Here is a 20672-nt window from a genome sequence, read left to right on the forward strand (position 1 = left end):
TCTCGGCGTAAAACAGGGGATTACAGCTAGATAGATTATTGTATTTGACTGTATTCACGACGTGAAACAGGGGATTACAGCTAGACAGCTTATTGTATTCGACTGTATTCACAATATGTATTTGTGAATACAGTAACGTAAATAGCGCAATTCATGATCTATTCAGCTGTTTTTAAACGGGAAGTGAATCAATTAACACAATAGACTCCTAATATAACTCAATAAACACAATTATAAACCTGAATATATAAAATATATAAATTATATTAATTAAAAAAAACATATGAATAAATTATATTAATTAAAAAAACATATGAATACATTCATGGAATACAGCGAGACAGTGAATACAATGAAATACATGGAATATAGCGAGATACATTGAAATACAATAGAATAAAAGACAATGAATACAATAAAATACACGAGATACATTGAAATACCACGAAAAAAAAGGTAGCAGACTCTCCAAGTTGCTCAGCCCCAAACTTCGTCGTCTTTGTTCAAGAATAACCCTAATGTCATCTCGTCGGCAACAGATTTCGAACCTCCATTGTCAGCCCCAATTTACCCTATGTCAGATTTCGACATTGATACGAAACATATGACATTGATTTCTAAACAGACTCTTCAACCACTAAATCTTCATCTTGATCTTGACTCTTGACATAGAAAATCGCGGCTATCAAAGCCTTGACAGAAAGAAAAGTTGGGGAAAAGAATAAAACGAAAGAAAGAAAGAAAAAGACAAAATGGAATATCTCAAAGAAGGGAGGAATGGGATGTTTGGGCGGTGCAACTATTTGAGATTGGGGGAAAACGGGAAATAGCGAAGAACTTTTTGGTGCTTATTCGATTTCTTCCATGGCGGATTCTGTTTCAATCTTCTGGGTGTGAGAACTGGCGTTGTGAGAGAGAGAGGGTGGAGAAAAATCTGAAAGAATGAGAGAGAAAAATAATATAAAGTGTATTTTATGGCTTAAGTGTAGTAGATAAATAGATATTTGACTATAAAAATCAAAAGGTAGCTATGGAATATAATTTTTTAAAAGGGTATTTATTTAAAATAAATAAGGTATCAACCTTTGCTATAGGAGGTAAAAATTCCATATTGTTTCCGGAAATAAGTATAACCAACAAACAAACAAATGGATCACGGTTTTAAGTCAAATTCAATGGTTTTTATCTTTTGTGCATTCTTTTCACTCCTTTTTCTTCTCTATCACTTTAACATTTCATTTTCTACCCAAACTAAAGCTGTTACAGCGTTTGGTTGGAAAAATAGACTTGAATATTTTTAATTCGAGAGTCGAGACTAAAGGTAGGTCAAACATATAGTATGAGTTTTTAATTTTTGACGGCGGGCAGCCAAGTGTTCACATGAATAGGAAAGCGGCTAGAATGGGCAGTGGCTGGCAGCTGCTCAACGCTGACCACGAAAAGCAAATAATGCATCTTCTTTGGTACCGAAAACTATATATATGATGTTGATAATTTAATAAAATTCGGTAAACCATTATGCCAGTCAGTAGCAGATGAAATAAATGAAAGGTAGCTAAATGGTTTATCTTCCAGTCTGAAGCACCAACACCAACCTGAGCCTTTAAGCACAATGCTTATAGACCAAAACCACCTATTATAGGTTTTGTTACATTGTGTACTTAAAGAAGTCGCCTAACCGATCTAAAGCTGAAATAAATGGATACCAATTTGCTATGATTAAGCACAGTATGATGACATTTAACCAGTAGAGAGAAATCTATGAACATGATCGGTAAGTCCTGAGTGCACAATCAGACCGGCTGGCCTCAATAATAGAATTCATTAGGAAATTGGTGCAGAAGAGAGATATACCTTGACAGTTTCAATAGACTGTTTATCAAGAATTTCTATGTTCTATTCCTCGCAGACTTTTTCAACAAGCTGAAGTAGGATGCTTGCTAGTTCTTCCCCATTGCTCCATTCATGACAATCTGCTTTCAAAAGACTTGGATTACTTAGCAAGCGATCCCACAACGGAAAGCCCTTCCTTGGCATCACATGGTCTCCTCTATCAAGCTTCAAGGTTGGGCAGTAATCACCTCTCCCGTCTCCAAGATATATGAATCTTGATTTCCTTTTATCAGACATGGAAGCTTGGATCTGCTCAATAACAAGACCCTACACAAAAGTAAAGCTGACATTTTAAATAACTGCTACTTGTAGCCAATGCATTACTGGGTCAAAATGGTAAGAGTCACATCAAAGACGCAACACAAGTAACGATCAAGATGTGTCATTAAATCACTTTTGAAGCATCTCAAAAGACCTTGTTTACAGAGTAGGGAAACAAAAGACAGAACCCAAAAACACCTGAAAGCTTTGTAGTCATGAACTTGAATTCAAACCTATAAGGTATTATTAAGAAGCCACTTTCACTATTAATTTAACCTTCAAGACAGCTAATCAAAGTGCATACAATGTCTGCAGCATCAAGCCTGCTACAAATGTAATCACTCATAGAGATACAGCCAAGCAGAAAAAAATTATGCATGACATAAATCTTTATCAGAACTTGAAGCATAATTGTTTTACAATATCAATACACGTTATAAGAATAAAATTTCTCTGTTCACAGGATCACATGCTAATGGCCGAGCACAAAACTTTAAGACTGATTACACATGAATGAATATACAATATTGAAGGAAAAACATAATGTACCAATGACAAGAACAAAATAGCAAATCGTGATCACGACAGCTATAAGTTGTTAACTGCTATGAAGGTAAAACTCAAAAAAGCAAAAAGTGAAACAAATGCATTCCGCTTGGCAGTTGCAAGGTTTTGATGATTGATCTAGATGCTGCAAAAATACATCCGGTATGAATTTACGGGAACCACAACATTACAAACTCAGAATTTGGATCACTAATTGTGTTAAGTTGCGCCACATGACAGAATTAATGTCAGGATACCTTGCACAAGTTGGGAGGGCATAGATTACAACCATGAAATGAAGCCAACTCATGGTAAGGGAAGATCCTCAGTCTACCTTCTGCATCTACCATAGTTGGGTTTGTAATGATCTCCGAGAAACATCTGTATAATCCGTGATGTTTCAATATAGTCTCGATGTAAAACTGATTGGCATCGCTAAGTACTTTTAAGTCACATCTGAAATAACCACAACCGTGCATTAGCAAAAGCAACAAGTCATCGAAGTTTCAATACAACAATAAAAGACGACAATTTAGAAATACATACCCAAGAGCGTGAGCTGATTCTATTGCTGAAATTGTCTGAGGATGCAACGGAACGTGCTTCAAACATTCAGCTATCTGTTCAACTGTTTTACCTTGAGAATGTAGCTCCTCCATCATCCTATCCTACAAACCAGTCACACTACACAGTTTAAAACTAATACTTATAATAGAAAATAGTAGTACCAACCCAGCCAAATGTAAACCTCATTAATGTACCTTAACTATTTACAGCTTGCTTCACCCAAATAGAAAAACAAAATCCTGCTTTCTTCCACATATAGCCTGTTTGGCCAAGCTTAAAAAAAGTGCTACTTTTTCAAAGTTTAGGTTGATTGTATCGTATCATTAGGTCCGCATTATGTTCAAAATAAAAGAGAAAAACCAAAATTAACAATGAAGAGGGGAGCAAAACATAAACAAAGGAAAGAGAAATGACCGATCAAAGTAAAACGCAAAAGTAATATTGAGATTAGAGTGAGGGAAAAGCAGTAACCATGAGAGCATTCCAAGGTAAAGTTGGACGGAGCTGGTTGAACAAATAGGTCAGACCCATATTCTCCACGACCCATCTATCGCTGTCATCATCAATCAGGGTCCGATCAAAATCGAATATGATCACGGTCTTTGCCCCCGCCATGTTCAGTGATTTCCCGGCGATCAAACAAGCGGTTGTAAGCTGCCGGGAACCACAGAGTTGTTCTGAAGCAGCAGCAACGCGGACTCTATAAATCGGGCCGATTGGATGGCCCATAAAGTTTGTGGTTAGCCCAGATCTGGCAATTGGATTCCGTGCCAACCCGGAAGTTCTCAAAACAAAATTCATAGACATCTAGCTGGCTTAAAAAGAGTGAATAGCCATTAGCCATGCACATTTGTTATTCTAGGAACTTCTTTATTAACACAAATATGTTCCAACTTTCTTTTTAGTTCTGATTATCTAAGTTCGGACAATTCATATCTTTTTCTTTGTTGGTAAATTGAAATTGTTCCTCTTAAGTTCTTTTCATTTGACAACTTATACAAAGTAATCTCCTTTTTTTTTTGGGTCATGCATTAGTAGTAAGATACAGCCATACAGATAAAGCATGATTGAGTCGTAACTAAAAACAACAACAACAACATCCTAGTATAATCCCACAAGTGGGGTCTGGAGAGGGTAATATGCACGCAGACCTTACCCCTACCCGAGGGGCAGAGAGGCTATTTCCAGGAGACTCTCGGCTCAAGAGAGCAACAAGAGACAATATATTAGTACTATCAATAGACTCATAGTAAATAACATAAAATACATAACATAAAATAACAAAATAACAACAATATAAGAAATATAGGAAATACGAAAAAGATGTAAGGTATACTAATATCCAACAGATACAGCCCTGCATCAGTAGCTGATCAGTAGCATCGTAAGTCTAACTCTTAAATGGCTGGTCTCCCTCTAGTGCGCTGTAGTAATATTCACAAACTTCCCCCTAACCTACAACTTTAATGCTCGATCCACAATTCCCTGTCAAGGGTCATGTCCTCATAAATACTAAGTCGTGCCATGTCCTGCCTATCCACGATGATAAGAAAAGGTTAAGAAACCTTGTTGTCATGAAATTCATTGTGATACACATTTTTTTAAAAAAGGCAATTTTTTTGTGCATGTGCAGTAGTGAGCCACATTTTTAATCCATATTTTTCTAGATTTGATAAGCGTAGCAAACATGATACTTATCCACGATAATGAATGCATTATTTTTGTTTATTTATTTTAATTTAAAGGGAGAGACAACAGACATAGAAGAGAAAGCGCGAGTGGTGAAGTTTAAATCCACACTAATTGCGTCTGAGACTCTCACAAACACCATTATCCTATACGCAAGTCAAATCCTTAATTGACTAAACCTAAAATTAGAGTTACATTATGTCTTTTTTACATTTTGGCTTTTCAAAAGGAGTATACTCACCTGTAAACTTAAACAACAATTTTCGAAGTCTTCGTTACTTTCTTAAATACCATTCCATTCAAACTTTGCCACGTCAACTGAAGATGGTGGGAGTAATTTATGTTTTCAGCCTTGGCCGAAGTGTGGAGTTGGGAGGATATACATTTATGAAATTAAAATCTACAATAATTAATAACGACCAGCTCAATTGCTGTCTTATTCACCACTTGTCATGTTCATAAATAAACGTCTCTTTTCCGGTTTACAAATACAACTGAAAGTGGGAACATGATTAATGTCCTTTCTCTGCCTACAAATGAATGAATCCCCTCCCTATGTCCATTAAAGAATTTCAACTTCCTATCTACACCTCATATATATGTATATACCTACCCTTCTCACCTTCCAATTACAGCAAAAGCCCCAAAAACAAAAAACCCAACATGAACAATTAAACTTATAGGGACTTTCAATATACACGAGTTAAATTGAACTGAATCCAGAATTATCGGCGTGTACCCGGGACCTTGGATTCAATCCGGGTCTTGATAGGTTTCAGTTTTAAGCCCATGCTCTCTGGAGAGAGAAGCTCGGGAGCTATACAAGATGGAGTTAGAGGACTCCTTGGGCTGCCACTAAGCTGGTTTGGTCTGTAGAGTCCATATCCCATGAGGAAATACTCCATTGGTATCAGCATTGCATGTGGCTGCTCTTCTGTCACCATTGATCCACAATCCTGTACCTGCAAAATCCAATCACAACCCCATATCTTTCGTGAACAACACCATTCCCTATATTAATTGAGCATTCACTCAAAGTACTATTACACATAGGATCTACAACTCTACACAAGATCCAATGCATAATGCCAACTAATACATCAACATTTAAAATAGTAGAGCATTTAAATAAGTACACATAACTTCAATCAGGATATTTCGGAAGCTTATATGAACGTGCACACATCATTTTATTCAGGTATACTACAAACAGCTTCTTGCCCAACCGGCCTAATCCTATATAACTTTTAACCTGAAAAGGAATACCACTACATGGAAATAGTGTGTCATTACACATTAAACTGAAAGCATACCTCCACTAAGGCACTGAATCTTCTGTCCAACTTGGCGGTCATGTGGAGAGAATCGGAATGGAAAGGAGAACTATCCCCGACAAAGATGAGAGTTCGACATTGTAGCTTTTTCAATCCTTGTGTGATATCGGGTCTCCTGCTCATTCACAAAACCAAGCTTAGCGAGGTCTAATTTTGTGAAAGCAACACATTGCTATCTATATTTTATATGCAGTGAGATCAAGCTTCCTACCCGTCAATAGCTTGAAGAAACCGTAAAATGTTTATGCTCTGCCTCTCATCTAGCAACTGAAAATATATTTTTTAAAAACAAATACAAGAGTTTGACAAAAATTAATATCTGCAAACCAATAATCAAACAAAAAAGTAGAAGAACAATCAAATTGACGAACTTCTGCAAATAACTACCAGAGAAAAGGCACTTACTCTTCTGCATGCTTGAGCTATATCTGATTCTGGAACTTCTGCGCTGCCACGGACCTCCTGATACAATTAAAGCAACCTCCTTATTCAATCTGATCAGTCAGAAAAAACAATAGACATGAAGGAAAAAAATAGGACACAACAGGTACCTTGCTGAAGTAACGGTATAGTAAAAAGTCTTTCAGCAGACTACACATTCCATAGAAGTAAAGTAAATTCGACATGACCTGCGGATTAACAATTATCTCAAATTCCATAGAGCATATTTTCTTCTCACTTGAGAAAAAGGTAAAAGAAAGATACGAAATGGTACCTTATTATAAAACCATTCACTCCAAGAAGGTGCTCTGCACAGAGGGGAAACAAGAATCAAACCAAGAACACGCTCCCTATGTTTTATCTGCAATTTAAAATACATGTTAGTGAAATATATGATCGCACCACTAAGAGGAGTATCCCATGGGCATTTTTCAGGAAGAAACTTACCGCGAATAACGTGAGTATATAAGCACCAGCCGTTACTCCCATACACATAACTGACCGCAGCCTGAAAACAGCAAGAATATATAGCTTAAAAAAATTTCCTCTTTTTTCCCAGATGATTCATTGCTTATACAGAAGTTATCAAGAAAGGGTTCACAAAAAGCAGAAAACAGGTTTCAAAGTTCAAACAAGTTACTAAAAGAAAGGAAACAGCTTTTTCAGTCTTTGTATAATCATGAGTAAAATATATAGAGTAAATAAAGCTCGAGAATTACCCAAAATAGTTAAGAACCTCGACTATCTGATCAGCCAAATCATCTACTGAAGGTGCAGGATCCTCTGGACAAATTGCTGCAGCTCCCAACTGCGAGAACTCTTGTGGTGTGAGTAATAGAGATAAGTTGAATTGTTTCTAATAGAACTTGATAAACGGAGCCAAAAACCCAGTAAGATTGCATGAAAGAAAACAGGCTGGCTAATTCACGAACCTCATGCCCCGGAGGACTTATGTGGTAAATGCAAAAGTTATGGAGCAGCAATGAAGCTGCTTCCGGACAGAAGAATAATCCCTGGAAACATGACATATCTGCAAAATGCATGTTTGAAAGCAAAACAGCATAAGCCCGCGGACAAAGATCAACAAACAAGCAATGATATATAAACGACCTCAAAGCACATGAATAGAATACTGAAAATGGTAGATATGGAACTCAAGAACGCAAACTACTCACTTACGATTTAGAGCTAAATCTGGATATGTTATCAGTGCTGGCTTCTCTTGGTCTCCATAAACTATAACAGACACAGGGCCACAGCTAGTCCGTACGACGTGCTCCTGAATAGTGTTTCTTTATTTAAGTTCGATAAATCAAGATAACAAATATCCATAGACATCCATTATTTACAGAATACTAATTTCTCCAAGTTTATAGTTAGCAGGAAAAGCTCTATTAATCTGTACTATGATTTTGTAAACCAGAATGAGTTTGCTTTATTTAAATCACTTTTCTAATACAATATCACTCACCTCGAGTAAAAGACACTGTCCCCCCCCCCAACCCACAAAGCTTTCTATCCTATTTTTAAAGTAATTTCCCCCTTAACTATGTGGAATGAGCGTACCTATGTGATCGGCTCACTATACATTAAACGATAACGTCAAACAAGGAAAAAAAAGATTTTGGATTATTACCAGCTCTTGAAGGGAGATAAGAAGAAAAGGATGGAATCAAAGACAACAACAAAGAAGAGAAAAATAGACTCATATGTTACGCAACATGAGTCGTTACATAAATAATAAAATGGATAGACAAAGTAAAAGGCAAGCTGTGTTTGCAAGTGACCGGAGTCACAAATGTCACTACAAGATGATAGGTAAGTCTCAACCAATTGAATACAAGAAGTAGAAGTAAAAAAAACAGAGGATTGAAAAGATACAATCTAACACTCACATAAAACCCAAAAAAAAGCACTAAACGAGTATCCTGGAGTCATCAACATTATTCAAAAACACTCCATTTGATCTCCAACAGAGGAATGAAATTATAAGCAATCAATACAGCTAAACAGTCAGAAGAAAAAGCTAATTGGCAATTGTAGAATGAGCCTGCAACAATTAACACAAGACAAGAAGATGAATACCATTCAAAATCCAATTCTTTTGCGCTCTTCTGTAACCAAGGAAATGATAATGGCTCTAAAACTTTTATTTAAGGAATTCAATTACTCACGTCCCTTCACCACCAATACAAACTATTCAGCCCTCAGTGGCTAACCGAATAGGGGGAAAAGGGGGAAAATGGAAAAACAAAAAATAATTGGTGTGTTTTATGAGCCTGATAAGAAATAAATGCAGCGGTCAAACAAAAAAATTCACCGCAGAGAATAGAGAATCTCCACATGTGACGGATACTTCAAGCGTTAAGCTTCTTGTACCAGAAACATTGCACATTTTATATCGACGTATCAAAATCCAATAATCTACATTAAACAACATTTAAAAAAGTTGTCTTTGCAAAAATAAAATGGAAAATTGCACATATGAAAAGCCAAAAGGCATTATCAATGCCCATAAATGATTTCAAAGAAGAAAAACAGCACAATGCTCGTTCACAGAGAAATTTAAATAAGCCAATGCATAAGGCAGACAGATATATCGTAGTCGTAGGGGTCAAAGGGTAAAAATGAAGGAAAAAATAAAACCTTTCCGCCGAGATAAATGGTCTCAACGTCAATGGCAACAGAATCGGCACTTGAATTAGAATCTGCCATTACACCCAGCTTATCTGCGTTTGAAGGTTAAAAGAAAAGCCCAAGAAGCCTCACTTTTCTTGAACTCTTTCTCTCTTTCAACGCATATATGTAAAAATGGGTATTCCTTATACAACAAGCGATTCTTTCTCTCTTCAATCCTTTTCTTCTCTACTCTTCTCTTTTGCTCTCTCTCCTCTCTCCACTTTCCTTATTTTGGTTTCCCCATATTTATTTATCCGACGGTTCATTTTTATTTCTGAAGATTTTCAATCAGTGGCTTAACTTAACCTCCACCGACGCCTCTCAGGCCTTAACCATTGACTGTGGTCATATTTTAACCGCAGTTTACGACCGACAGCTTGGCATTACCAAATTCCTTTCTCTATATATGCGCATATGCCACCTTATTGCGGACTACTTCATATTACGTCGTTGTGCTCGTTTTTTTCTTTTTTTGTTAATGCTTTTGTTCCATATATTAATTTCATTACCTATTTATATTTATATTATTAAAAGTACGAAAGCTCGTAATGAATATATCGTTACCTTTTTTTATCTTTTAAAATTAAATTTCACATTAAACAAAATAATTATTTATTTATTTCTCTAATATTAGTATAATGAATAATTATTTAATATTTTCTAAATATTTAGGATTTTGAGATCAATTAGCTTTTGTATATTAGATTCTTCCTTATTTAAACTATATGTGACATAATAAATTTGCAGAAGAAAAATCTAAATAATATGTAAAGTGTTTCAAAATAGTCGTTTACATCAACTCTGAATCACTTTTACGTCTTGGGGTACTTTTGTTTATCATATACTTCTATAATTAATTCTAATAAATTAGGTAATCTAGCTAAAAGTTTTGAGCAATTTCAGTTCCTTTTAGGCTTAGGAGTTATTTGTTTTGTTATAAGTTATGAAAATTTAATTTAGGTGTAGGAATACTTTTTCAAAGGAAATTAACCCATTAGTTCTTTACAAGAAAAAGATTAATTTTTTATAATTTTGTTAGGTGAAAATTTAAATAATTCTTTATAAATATTTCAGGTAAACTTTTCGTCCACTTTCACCTGCTTTTAGGTTCAGGAAAATTTTATTTTATTGGTAAAAATCTCAAGCACTTTTACCTTCTTTTGGGTTTAGGATTATGTGTTTATGTACATATTCCTAATATTTAGGACTTTAAATTTATTGAAATTTTACCTTTTATAAACTATATCATATATATACTGTATTAAAAGCACGAATGTCCTTAGCGAAATGTCGTTCGCCTTTTTTACCCTTTAAACATCAACCTCACATTAGACAAAATAGTTATTTTATTTTTCAAATATTTAGGATTTTATTTTTTAGGACAAACTTACCTAAAATTTTGGTGATTACATTTTTCCTAATTTGAAATATGTATCTACTTATGAAACGATATTAAATACTCTAAATCTCCTTTTATAAATGAATTGCTAATATTTAGGAGTATGATAATGTTTACCTAGAAAAATTGTGAGTAACAATTAAATATGATTTGTGCTTTTAAAGATATGTAATTTATTCCAATACTAGTGAATGTACAAATAATATTAAGTTTAAGTAAGAAGAATTGATGAACCAAACCAGTGTTGTTAGAGCAATGAGGATCTCAAGCTCGATTATCTCGAGGGCCTCGAGGTGAGCTAAGAGCAATAAAGTATGAACAACAAAGTAAAGACAATAAAACTGAAGAACAATTATTAAGCATATTAAACAAGAAAAACATAGTGTAATGTTCTATTGCAAGTGAATAAGATGATCCTTACAAATGATTGGAGTCCCCTTTATATAGTAAGAAAAAATCCTAATATGGTACATTTCCAATTATGGTAAAGAATCCTATTGGTACAACTGTATAACATCCTAGTATGGACTTGTACTATTTCATACAAATCTTATCCAATAATTTATAACCTGATCCACGTGTCCTTGAGAAATTTTCGCTCTTTCTTGAGTGTCCTCAAAATTGTACTACCCTCGAGGCAGATCATGACGGATCCCCGATTTGCTTCTCGAGGTGCGCTTATCCGAGTATGGCTTGATTCTTACTTTGAGCTTCTCGAACTCGGGCTCGGAGTGTAATCAAGTCTCAAAATCGAGCTTTTCGATTTTTACCGTATACAGATAGTCCCCGCGTTTATTAGAATAAGATGATAAGAAACGATTTAAACCTCGATTTTCCCGAATGTCTCGTGATGACGTCATGCTCGTGACGTAGGCGCTTGAAGTGATCGAAAATGTCATGTCAGCATGCTTCACCAAAACATCAAATACATTTCACCTTTTGTCGGCCACTTGCGTTGCTGGTCCAATCGTCGACTTTCTATAAATAAAAGGCTACTTGTCTGAATAAAAACTACACTTATTCCTTCTTCATCTACTTTTAGTCCTCTCCTTTTTTTACCTCTTCCTCTAATCACCTATTTCTATAGTTGAAATTTGTGACCACAAGGTCACATGGAGCAACTTTACCAGTTACGCCAAGGTTTCCTTTTTCAAAGCTTCGGCTCGAGACAACAAGAGAAGAGCACCAAATCCTTCCCGAATCAGAAGATATGCGAACTTTATGTTGCTGCTCATCTCTCTTAACTTCAACCTGGTGTAGCGCTTCAGTCCTTTTGCTTTCGATGTAATGAGGTGGGACTATCATCTACTAACTTTTGCATCCCATACCGGAACAGAGTTCCGAGGATGAACATTCTTGAATTGTTGCTCATGCATCTTGCAACTCCTTTTGGTTTTTTCCTTTTGCTTGCTCTTTCTTAATGTATTGTGGCTTGAAACTTTAACGGATTGCTCAATCTCGGCCGCTGGAGATATAATTACATTTATCAAGGGCCTTCTGCCCTATACAAATATTTCCAAAGATCATAAACGGTGTCCCCTGGAAGAGGAATTTCGAAGATGATGCTCTTGAGGTCGTGGTCGTAAAAGTGGATTAGGTTATTTGGCTTTTGTTTTTTGCTTCTTTGTTCCTGTGTAAGTATCCTTCGTGGGTGCCGTAGTTATACTTTGTAATCATTTCTTGGAAGTGTAAAAGGATCCTTTTGTATCCCTTTCGGTCCATGTTGAATTTTATTCTATCTTTATTCGTAAAAGACTCGATTATATGATTTCAATGATTAGCCCAAATACCGAGCTTAGGATATAATAAACCCTTAGATTTTTAATGGATCAATATAATACCCCTCGAGGTTCTCGTTAATCCTCGAGCTGAACTTAAATGTGAACTCGGAACATCATGATTCCCGAGCCCGGGTTAGGTGAGAGCAAGATCTCGAGATGAAGTTAATCCTTAGATCTTTTTTGCAGTCCCTGAGTGAGAAATTTCTCCAACTCGGGTAGCCCTTGGGCTTTTGCAGTCGAGCGGCATTTGCTCAAACTTATAATAAGGATAACCCTTAGGCCTTTTCATAGTTTTTGAGTGAGAAATTCCTCAAACTTGGATAGCCCTTAGGCTTAGTAATCGAGTGGATACTATGCTCGAACTCGACTTATAGGATGCCCTATATGATTTTTGACGAATTAATCTTTGATGCCTTGGTCCTGATGCCAATATCGTAACATGAGCGGTTGAAGCGACTGAAAAGTTACTTTTTGTGCGATTCCCAAAATTATTAATTGGATGCGGCCGACGGTCGGCCTTTTGGCTTCCCCAGCATGCTTAAATGACCTCTATAAATAGACAAGTTTCACAACCTTACAAAATATTCTCATATTGTTCTCATAGTCTTATTAGCCTTTTTCAATTTCCTTGAACTCTCCCTTCTCTTCACTATCAACACTCTTCATTTTCTTGGAGCTTCCGCATTGCGATGTCTAAAACCTTTAAATCAATTTCCCAAAAAGACAAAGTTTCTTCATCTTCTCGATCGACCAAGAGTAAACTGGTAGTGCCTCCTCGTATTGAGGAGTGCATTCCCCCGCCATATGAAATAACGTCCGATTTCAAAATCGAGAAACCTGCATCGACACCTAGCCGATGCGAGCCCATGTCTCGATATGTTTGTTTGGTGACCAAGGCCGAGCTCGGGCAGGTAAAAGAGGATTGCAAGTGGGATAATAAAGAAATAGAGATTCCTTCCTCCGATAAGGATATCACTACATATAAAGCAGGGTACTTGAGCGTACATACCTACCCATTTACGTTGGGTCCTGTAATTCCGGCTCAGGGTCCCTTAGATCCAGTTATTCTTGACTTTTGCCAATGATACCAAGTGACGCTTGGCCAGATCTACCCCTCCTTTTGGTGAATCGTTCACTTAATCAGGTTCTTTTCGAGCCAAGTTGAGGGGATATCTTTTACCCTTGATCATCTAATCAGACTGTACAATCCCCAACTTTATGGTGGGGGTATGATAAAATTGCAACACCGATCCTTAAAATCTCTCTTCTCTAGTATCGATGAGGACAAAGACCGTGGGTGGATGAGCCAATTCGTCCGAGTTAGGACCTCTGATCTAATTCCTGCTGATTGGATGTCGTTCCCCGAGGAGTGGAACATGAAACGTGAGTACGCAACAGGTTTATACCCTGCTTTCTTTTCTTTTCCCCGGCTTTATAATTTTCATTGGTCTAACCCCTTTACGATGGTGTAGCCGCGACTTGGTTTCCTGGTGGGGTCCCGGACCTAGAGGGTTGGGTCCAAAAGCTGGCCTTCGCCTCCTCTTATTTGGAGCGTTGCTAGCGAGATCTAGCCAAGGGTCGATGGGAGGCCAAAAACCATGGTGAGTTCTCTTGTTTGTTTTCTTATGCTTCTGTCATGGGATACTTACCTCGGTTTCATGTAGGACTTAGAGATGCCGTTGATTTGTGGCTGGCCTCGACTGATGAAGCAGAGATTCTGAAGTATTCTAAAGAAAGAAGAAGAGAGTCATCTGAAAATCCCCCGAAGCCAAAGAAGAGCGTGGATCAAAGGCCTAAGGCCGATACATCGACCTTATCTCCAGAAACAGCCTAACGCCTTCGGGATCAGGAAGAAGAAGAAGACGACTTCCTGCTGGTAACCCGTGAAAGAAAAAATGACGGCACTTCGAAGCCCATCGAGCCGATGATGGTTGATGTAGCACATTCCAGAGCCGAAGAAATCTTCGAAGGGAGTTCAAATAAAGTTCCCGAACAATCATGCAGAAAGAAGATACCTCACCTAGGAGGCCATTTGGAGGGCGAGGCCGAACGACCTAATCTCGAGCCTCTTCAAATAAAAGAGAACGCCCTGAGTGGATCACTTGAGGTAATCAACGTGGATGATTCACCTCTTGGCCCCGAGTTCTCCGAGGGACAAATCCGAGAGGCTTAGAATATGAGGTCATTTGAAGTGAAAGCAAGCCATGAAGTGCATGACATCTTTCAAGAATGTCTCGCAGGGCTTGAAGATGGCCCCGACCCAGATGTTTCTTTCATTTTTGATGAGGCTCGTAGACTCTTTAAACAAGTGAGTTTTCTTTTTTTTATGCCTGCACCTTTGTTTTAGCTGTTTTGAAACTATCTTTCCTTCCATTTTATGAAGGTTGTGGTGCTCCATAAAAGGGCATTTTCCAAGTCCCGAACCTAACTTGCTCGATGCGAGGATGAGCTTAAGATGATTTTGGAGGAGATGGACGTTGTCAAAAACCTCTATGCTAAGAAATAGATGGAGATCTATGATCTACGAGTTGAGTTGATGTAGGCATTCCAAGGACGGGTCGAGTATGTTGAGAAGGTAATACAACTCTCGAGGGTTTGTTATGCACTAGTTTGTTTTGGCGACTGACACTTTTAATTTTGCAGTTTCATCAGAAGGCCGACTTGGAGACGCAGCGTCGAGAGGAGCTTAAGATGAAAGAGGCCGAGACACTGGGGTAGAGACAAGGTATGGACAATCTCGCCTCTGAGAAGGAAACTCTAAGAGAGCATCTAGCTTCACTCGAACGCCAGCTTCGAGGTGTGAAGGAAGAGAGCCTAGCTGGCCTCGAGATCGAGGAGCTTAAAGCCAGATCTACTTCTGAGCTGGCCAAGGCCAAATCTTATGCTGAGGCAATCATGACTTCGTATCGAGCCGATGCCGAAGCAGCTAATGTTCGGGAAAAGGAGATCTCTTCTGCGGCAGAGGCTAAGTTATCAAGTACACTTGAATATGCTAGGCGACAATTTCGGAGGATAACCCTCAAGGAGGTACATGCTCGCTGCTTCAATCTTTCAACCGATATTGAAACGGCAAAGATTTTGGAAGAAGAGGCTGCCGCTTTGCTTTTCGATGAGGATGATTCAGCCAGTGGCTCTGAGAGTGAAGGAGACGGAGATGAAGTCCCCGAGGATGTTGTTCTCGAAGATGTGACTCTTGAAGGTGCAGCTGCCAAAGATGCGACCCCGAAGTAGTTTTAGGTTACTCTATTTTGTTTCTTTGTAAGCCTCCCTTGTGTAAATATCTCCTGTTATCATTTTTTAGAAATACGAGGGGATCTCATTTTCGGTTTGTGCTGGATTTAACATTGCCTTTATTTATGGAAGACTTCGTTTGAATGATTAGTCCGAGGATTGGTTTGGGGTATTAAAAACCCTTAGATCTTTATCAATAAGTATGATAATCTTCGAGCTAAGTTTAAACCGATCCGATGTGAGCTTATTCTGGATCGAAATGAGAGCAGAGTCTCGAACTATAAGTTTTTGTCCCTTAAGCCTTTCAAAGTTGGCCCTTGGGCTCTTATATATCGACCATTAGGCTCTTTTAAAATTGGCCCTTATGCTTTTTAAGTTGGGCCGTTTCGGCCTTTAAAATGGCTATGTAAGTTTTCCCTCATTTTGGCTAAAAGACTTAGTGAAAATTTAGTTATGCCATAGCATGTGTTTTTTGTACCCATTGGGTTTTTTTGAAGGGTCGACGTACCAAAACCTTATTGGCTATTTGTTTTTGTAAACATAATTGAATACCTCTTGGGGTATTTCTAAAGGCCGATGTTATCGAAGCCCTTGAATTAATTGAGGGTTGGATTTATTGACTCCCTCAAATTTTTTGGGGGCTGAATTTATCGATACCCTTCATATTTTATTTTTGCCGAGGGTAACCTGATTTAATCGGCTTTGCAATAGTTGAAGGCCTTTAATTTATAGTGAAAGTCGGACGTCTCCGAGCCGCGTTATTTTGGACATAGCCTTTATATGACTGTAGTCTTCAGTGTGGCCGTAGCCTTTGGGTACATCATTTGGACTTGTTTCCCAATAACTTTTCCGAATTTGTTCGAAAAGCTAGTCCCCGAGTATATTGGCCTAGATCTTTGTTTTGAGGGAGTGCCTCTTTGAGGTCTTAAAAGTCCGAGTTTTCGATGACTCGATTGTATTGACTTTCAGTGACAATCCCCGAGTATTCCGGGGTGCTTTGGCCCTTGAGCCGCTTCCCGTAGGATTGTAAGTGTAGAGATTGTATGATAGTAAACTTTTTTGAGATACAAAGTGTTTTTGATATAACCAGAATGCTTCTTCAAATAGTCGATATATGCATACATGTTTTTCCACCGAGGCTTGACTATTCTACATGGACATGGTTCATTTGATCGTTTGGCCCATTACAAAGTTCTCCTATTGAGGCCCTCTTAGGCGTGAAGTATTTTTCAAAAATATAGCCTCCGAGGTGATGCCCCCCATATTCGAGGTTGATTGAAAATAAGCCTTGAATACTGTTGAGTTTTCCTTAGGTAGCACATAATTGTTGCCTCGTTAAAAACCTTGCCGGTAAAGCCCATTTGGGACAAAATCCGGTCTAAGAGAAAAAAAGTGCAACGCATGCATTAAAACCTAGGGACTTTGTGTAGAAAATGATGCCTCCAAGATTATATGTTGTCGATCCAAGATCTGTAATGAGTTAGCTTCAAACTCAAATGGACAAAAGGATAAAATCATACCTTAGCAGTGGTATCGGGGGTGACTTTACGTAGAACTAAGTCCCCGACTCTGAAATGTCGGAGGTTGGTCCTCCTATCGTAGTGCCTTTTGATCCTTTGCTTTTGTGCGATCATTCGAATAGGCGTTGCTTCTTATTTTCATCTTCCATCGGAGTATGAAGCAAAGGCGGGCTCGGCGAATATTGCTATAATTCTTCTAAGGATCGCTAAAATCCTGGGTTCCACGTGAAGCCCTTTTCTCTTTTGAGCGAAGAGAAGAACTGGTGACTTCGATCTGGAGACCTTGACAAGAATTGACCCCAGGTAGCCATTTGTCTTGTTAGCCTTTGCATGGCCTCCACGCTATCCTCGATCGTAATACCCCCGATAGCCTTGATTTTGGTACCTCGATTTTATGTCGTGACGTCGAGGGACTCACCTGTGCCAACCCCAAAGGCACATTCCTCCGGGCTAAGCTTCATGCTATATTTCCTCAAGATTGCAAATATTTCTTGTAAATGAATTAAATTGTCCTCTGCGCACATGGACTTAATCAACATATCATCACTTCAAACTTCCATTATTTTGCCTATTCGTTTTTCGAACATTTTGTTAACTAGGCGTAACTTCCTGTATTTTTTCAGCCCGAAGGGCGTTACGAAGTAACTATAGGTTACAACGCCCTGAAAAATAAATGAAGCCTTTTCTTGGTCCTCCGGGTTCATCTGAATCTGATGGTGCCCGGGGTAGGTATCGAGAAAAGTTAGGGTCTCAGGGCCAACTGTGGCATTGATCATACGATCTACGCCCGACAAGGGGAAAGGATGTTTTGTTCAAGTCCTTATAATCTATGCACATTTTAAATTTGTTTCCCCTTTTTAGAACCATGTTGGCTAACCTCTCAGGGTGTTTTACTTCCCGAATAGGCCCTATTTTAAGAAGTTCGGTTACTTGTTGGGGTGGCTATTTAGCCGCCCGCTTACCTTGTTGCTTGAGGTCAAGGCTTAGGTACCGGCTCCACTTCCTTGATAACAAACATCTCTTTTGCAGCATGTTGCTCTCCCTAGACTATTTTCACTCCTTCCTCCGCCGGGAACTTCATCATTTGGTTAAGAGTTGAAGGCACCACCCTCGTGTTGTGTATACACGGTCTCCCGAAGAGTGCGTTTTACCTCATGTCGCCTTCAATCACATGGAATTTCGTGTCTTGAATGGTCTCGACTACGTTTACTGGAAAGATTATTTCTCTCTTTGTTGTTTTGCTTGCCATGTTAAAGCCATTTTAGGACTCAAGACGCAGGTTCGATCTGACCTTGCAGGCCGAGTTGTTCCATGACCCTCGATCTAATTATATTTGCTGAACTACCTGAATCCACTAAAACACGTTTAATTTGAATTTTATTTAAAAGGATAGAGATTACCAAGGCGTCGTTATGGGGTCAAAATATGCCTTCTGCTTCCCCATCATAAAACGATAAGATGTCTTCGGACACATAACTCTGAGTTCGTTTTTCTTTTGTAATTGACACCTTGGTGCATTGGAACTCAGGTCCTTCGTGAATATCGACTCCGCCAATGATCATATGGATTACGTGTTATGGTTCTTCTTGCTCATTTTTCCTTGCATCTCTTTCTCGGAGGTGGTTCTTAGCCTGATCACTTAGGAATTCTCGAAGGTGGCCCTCGTTGAACAAACGAGCCACTTCTTCCCTCAGCTGTCTGCAATCTTCTGTTCGATGACCATGCGTACCATGATATTTGCACATCAAATTCGGGTTCCTTTGAGAAGGATCGGTCTGAATTGGCATGGGCCACTTGGTATCTTTGATTTTCTCGATAACCGAGACAATCCCCGATGCGTCTACGCTGAAATTGTATTTTGATAATCGGGGAGCCTCTACGGAGTCGATATGTTTATTGAACCCGCTCTTACCCATAAGTCCCCGAGAACTTCGACCTCGATCATTTCTATGATCGTTTCGAGGGGGGTTATGGTTCAGGCCGTTGTTTCTTCGTTCGGCATATGGCTGGTACCATTCTTTGTAGAATCTTGATTCCCGGTCCGTGTCCCTCGGGGGCTTGACTGTGAATTTTCTACGATGAACTAAACCCGAGGGGGCTCCCAACTGGTCGTCCTCGACCCTGATTTTTGACTGATAATAATTGTGTACGTCCGACCATGTTAGGACTGGATATTCAATCAAGTTCTACTTTAACTGTCGAGAAGCAATCGAGCTCCTTTCATTCAGGCCCTGCATAAAGGCCTGCACTGCCCAGTCATCGAAGACCAATGGTTATTCCATTCTTTCCATCTAAAACCGGGACACAAACTCCCTTAGCATTTCGTTGTTCTTTTGCTTTATCTTGAAGACGTCTGATTTTCTTGTGGCCACCTTTATGGCCCCAACGTGTGCTTTCACGAAGGTGTCCGACAACATAGCAAATGAATCAATAGAGTTAGGAGCTAAGTTGTGATACCAGATTATAGCTCCTTTTGATAGTGTTTCCCCAAACTTTTTCAATAATACTTACTCGATTTCATCGTCATTCAAGTCATTTCCTTTGATTCCACAAGTATATGAAGTAATATGTTCATTAGGGTCAGTTGTTCCATTATATTTTGGTATATTAGGCATGCGAAACTTCTTAGGAATGGGCATTGGAGCTGCACTTGGGGAGAAAGGTTTTTGTATGAATTTTGTTGCCATATAGACCTTTCAAAACTGGAGGTGCTCCCGGTATTTGGTCTAACCGGGAGTTATAAACTTTCACTTTCTTATCGTTGTCATCTATCTTCTTTTCTCCGGACTCGATCCTTTGAGTCAGTTCTTCGAGCTTTTTTATGATTGTGGAGTCAATCCCCGAGCCACTTTCATCGGGCCTTTCAAGAGTTGTTTTAGTATGCCGAGCGTTCACTAGTTCGGTGGTGTTTGTAATTCTGTTCTGACTCTGAAGTTGAGCGATGGCTACTTGTTGAGCTTGCAGCATCTCTAATATCACTTAGAGGCTAACTCCTCCTTCTTCCATTCCTCGTGTTTCCTGGCCTCCGGCTTGAGCTTCCCTGTGTGCATTCCTTATGGGGTCTATGCCTATGTCCGTGTTTAGAGCGTTATGCGAACTGATATCAACTGGCTCCATATTCGGCACTACCTCAGGGTTTATGGGTGGTATACCGACCCCTATATCGATGTTTTCTCCGAGTCCCTCACTGTCATGAGCGTGTGTGTTTTGTGTGCTAGACATATCTTAGCCCGAAATCAAAGAATCTTTGACAAGAAAAAGTGTGAAGAGTAACGCGTGTTATCAGAAAACTAACACTAAAATAATCACTATTATCTTTATTCCCACGGTG

At 38.7% G+C, this 20672-nt stretch overlaps 2 protein-coding genes across 4 annotated transcripts; both read right to left on the minus strand.

The window, feature by feature from the left end:
- Positions 1-265: 265 nt before the first annotated feature.
- Positions 266-4209, minus strand: LOC107764795 (thiamine phosphate phosphatase-like protein). Of its 2 annotated transcripts, XM_016583392.2 has the most exons (5): positions 3739-4111; positions 3247-3368; positions 2958-3156; positions 1855-2160; positions 266-934 (listed from the first exon to the last, which is right to left on the minus strand). In XM_016583392.2, exons 1-4 carry the CDS (start codon positions 4072-4074, stop codon positions 1897-1899), a joined length of 921 nt encoding a protein of 306 aa, XP_016438878.1. In that variant the 5' UTR covers positions 4075-4111; the 3' UTR covers positions 266-934; positions 1855-1896. The 2 variants fall into 2 exon arrangements, with proteins under 2 accessions (XP_016438878.1, XP_016438877.1); XM_016583391.2 differs by lacking the exon at positions 266-934 and having other exon boundaries at positions 1542-2160; positions 3739-4209.
- A 1153-nt stretch (positions 4210-5362) lies between these two features.
- On the minus strand, positions 5363-9666 carry LOC107764796 (protein NDL1-like). Of its 2 annotated transcripts, none has more exons than XM_016583395.2 (11): positions 9378-9666; positions 7911-8010; positions 7664-7761; positions 7451-7539; positions 7179-7239; positions 7006-7092; positions 6842-6919; positions 6696-6752; positions 6502-6557; positions 6270-6405; positions 5363-5918 (listed from the first exon to the last, which is right to left on the minus strand). In XM_016583395.2, exons 1-11 carry the CDS (start codon positions 9444-9446, stop codon positions 5682-5684), a joined length of 1068 nt encoding a protein of 355 aa, XP_016438881.1. In that variant the 5' UTR covers positions 9447-9666; the 3' UTR covers positions 5363-5681. The 2 variants fall into 2 exon arrangements, with proteins under 2 accessions (XP_016438881.1, XP_016438882.1); XM_016583396.2 differs by having other exon boundaries at positions 7907-8010; positions 9378-9655.
- Positions 9667-20672: the final 11006 nt, after the last annotated feature.

This window comes from Nicotiana tabacum, chromosome 10, assembly GCF_000715075.1.
Source record: "Nicotiana tabacum cultivar K326 chromosome 10, ASM71507v2, whole genome shotgun sequence".
Lineage (NCBI taxonomy): Eukaryota > Viridiplantae > Streptophyta > Magnoliopsida > Solanales > Solanaceae > Nicotiana > Nicotiana tabacum.

What these genes read in the sequence shown, in the direction of transcription:
- LOC107764795 (XM_016583392.2), bottom strand. Translation starts at nt 4,074, where the DNA reads ATGTCTATGAATTTTGTTTTGAGAACTTCCGGGTTGGCACGGAATCCA. An exon ending in TACCTTGGAATGCTCTCATG is followed by an intron (nt 3,369 to 3,738) that starts GTTACTGCTTTT and finishes ACTGGTTTGTAG; the next exon opens with GATAGGATGATGGAGGAGCT. An exon ending in GCCCTCCCAACTTGTGCAAG is followed by an intron (nt 2,161 to 2,957) that starts GTATCCTGACAT and finishes ACTTTTGTGTAG; the next exon opens with GGTCTTGTTATTGAGCAGAT.
- LOC107764796 (XM_016583395.2), bottom strand. Translation starts at nt 9,446, where the DNA reads ATGGCAGATTCTAATTCAAGTGCCGATTCTGTTGCCATTGACGTTGAG. An exon ending in TAGCTCAAGCATGCAGAAGA is followed by an intron (nt 6,558 to 6,695) that starts GTAAGTGCCTTT and finishes ATATATTTTCAG; the next exon opens with TTGCTAGATGAGAGGCAGAG. An exon ending in TTTCTTCAAGCTATTGACGG is followed by an intron (nt 6,406 to 6,501) that starts GTAGGAAGCTTG and finishes GTGAATGAGCAG; the next exon opens with GAGACCCGATATCACACAAG.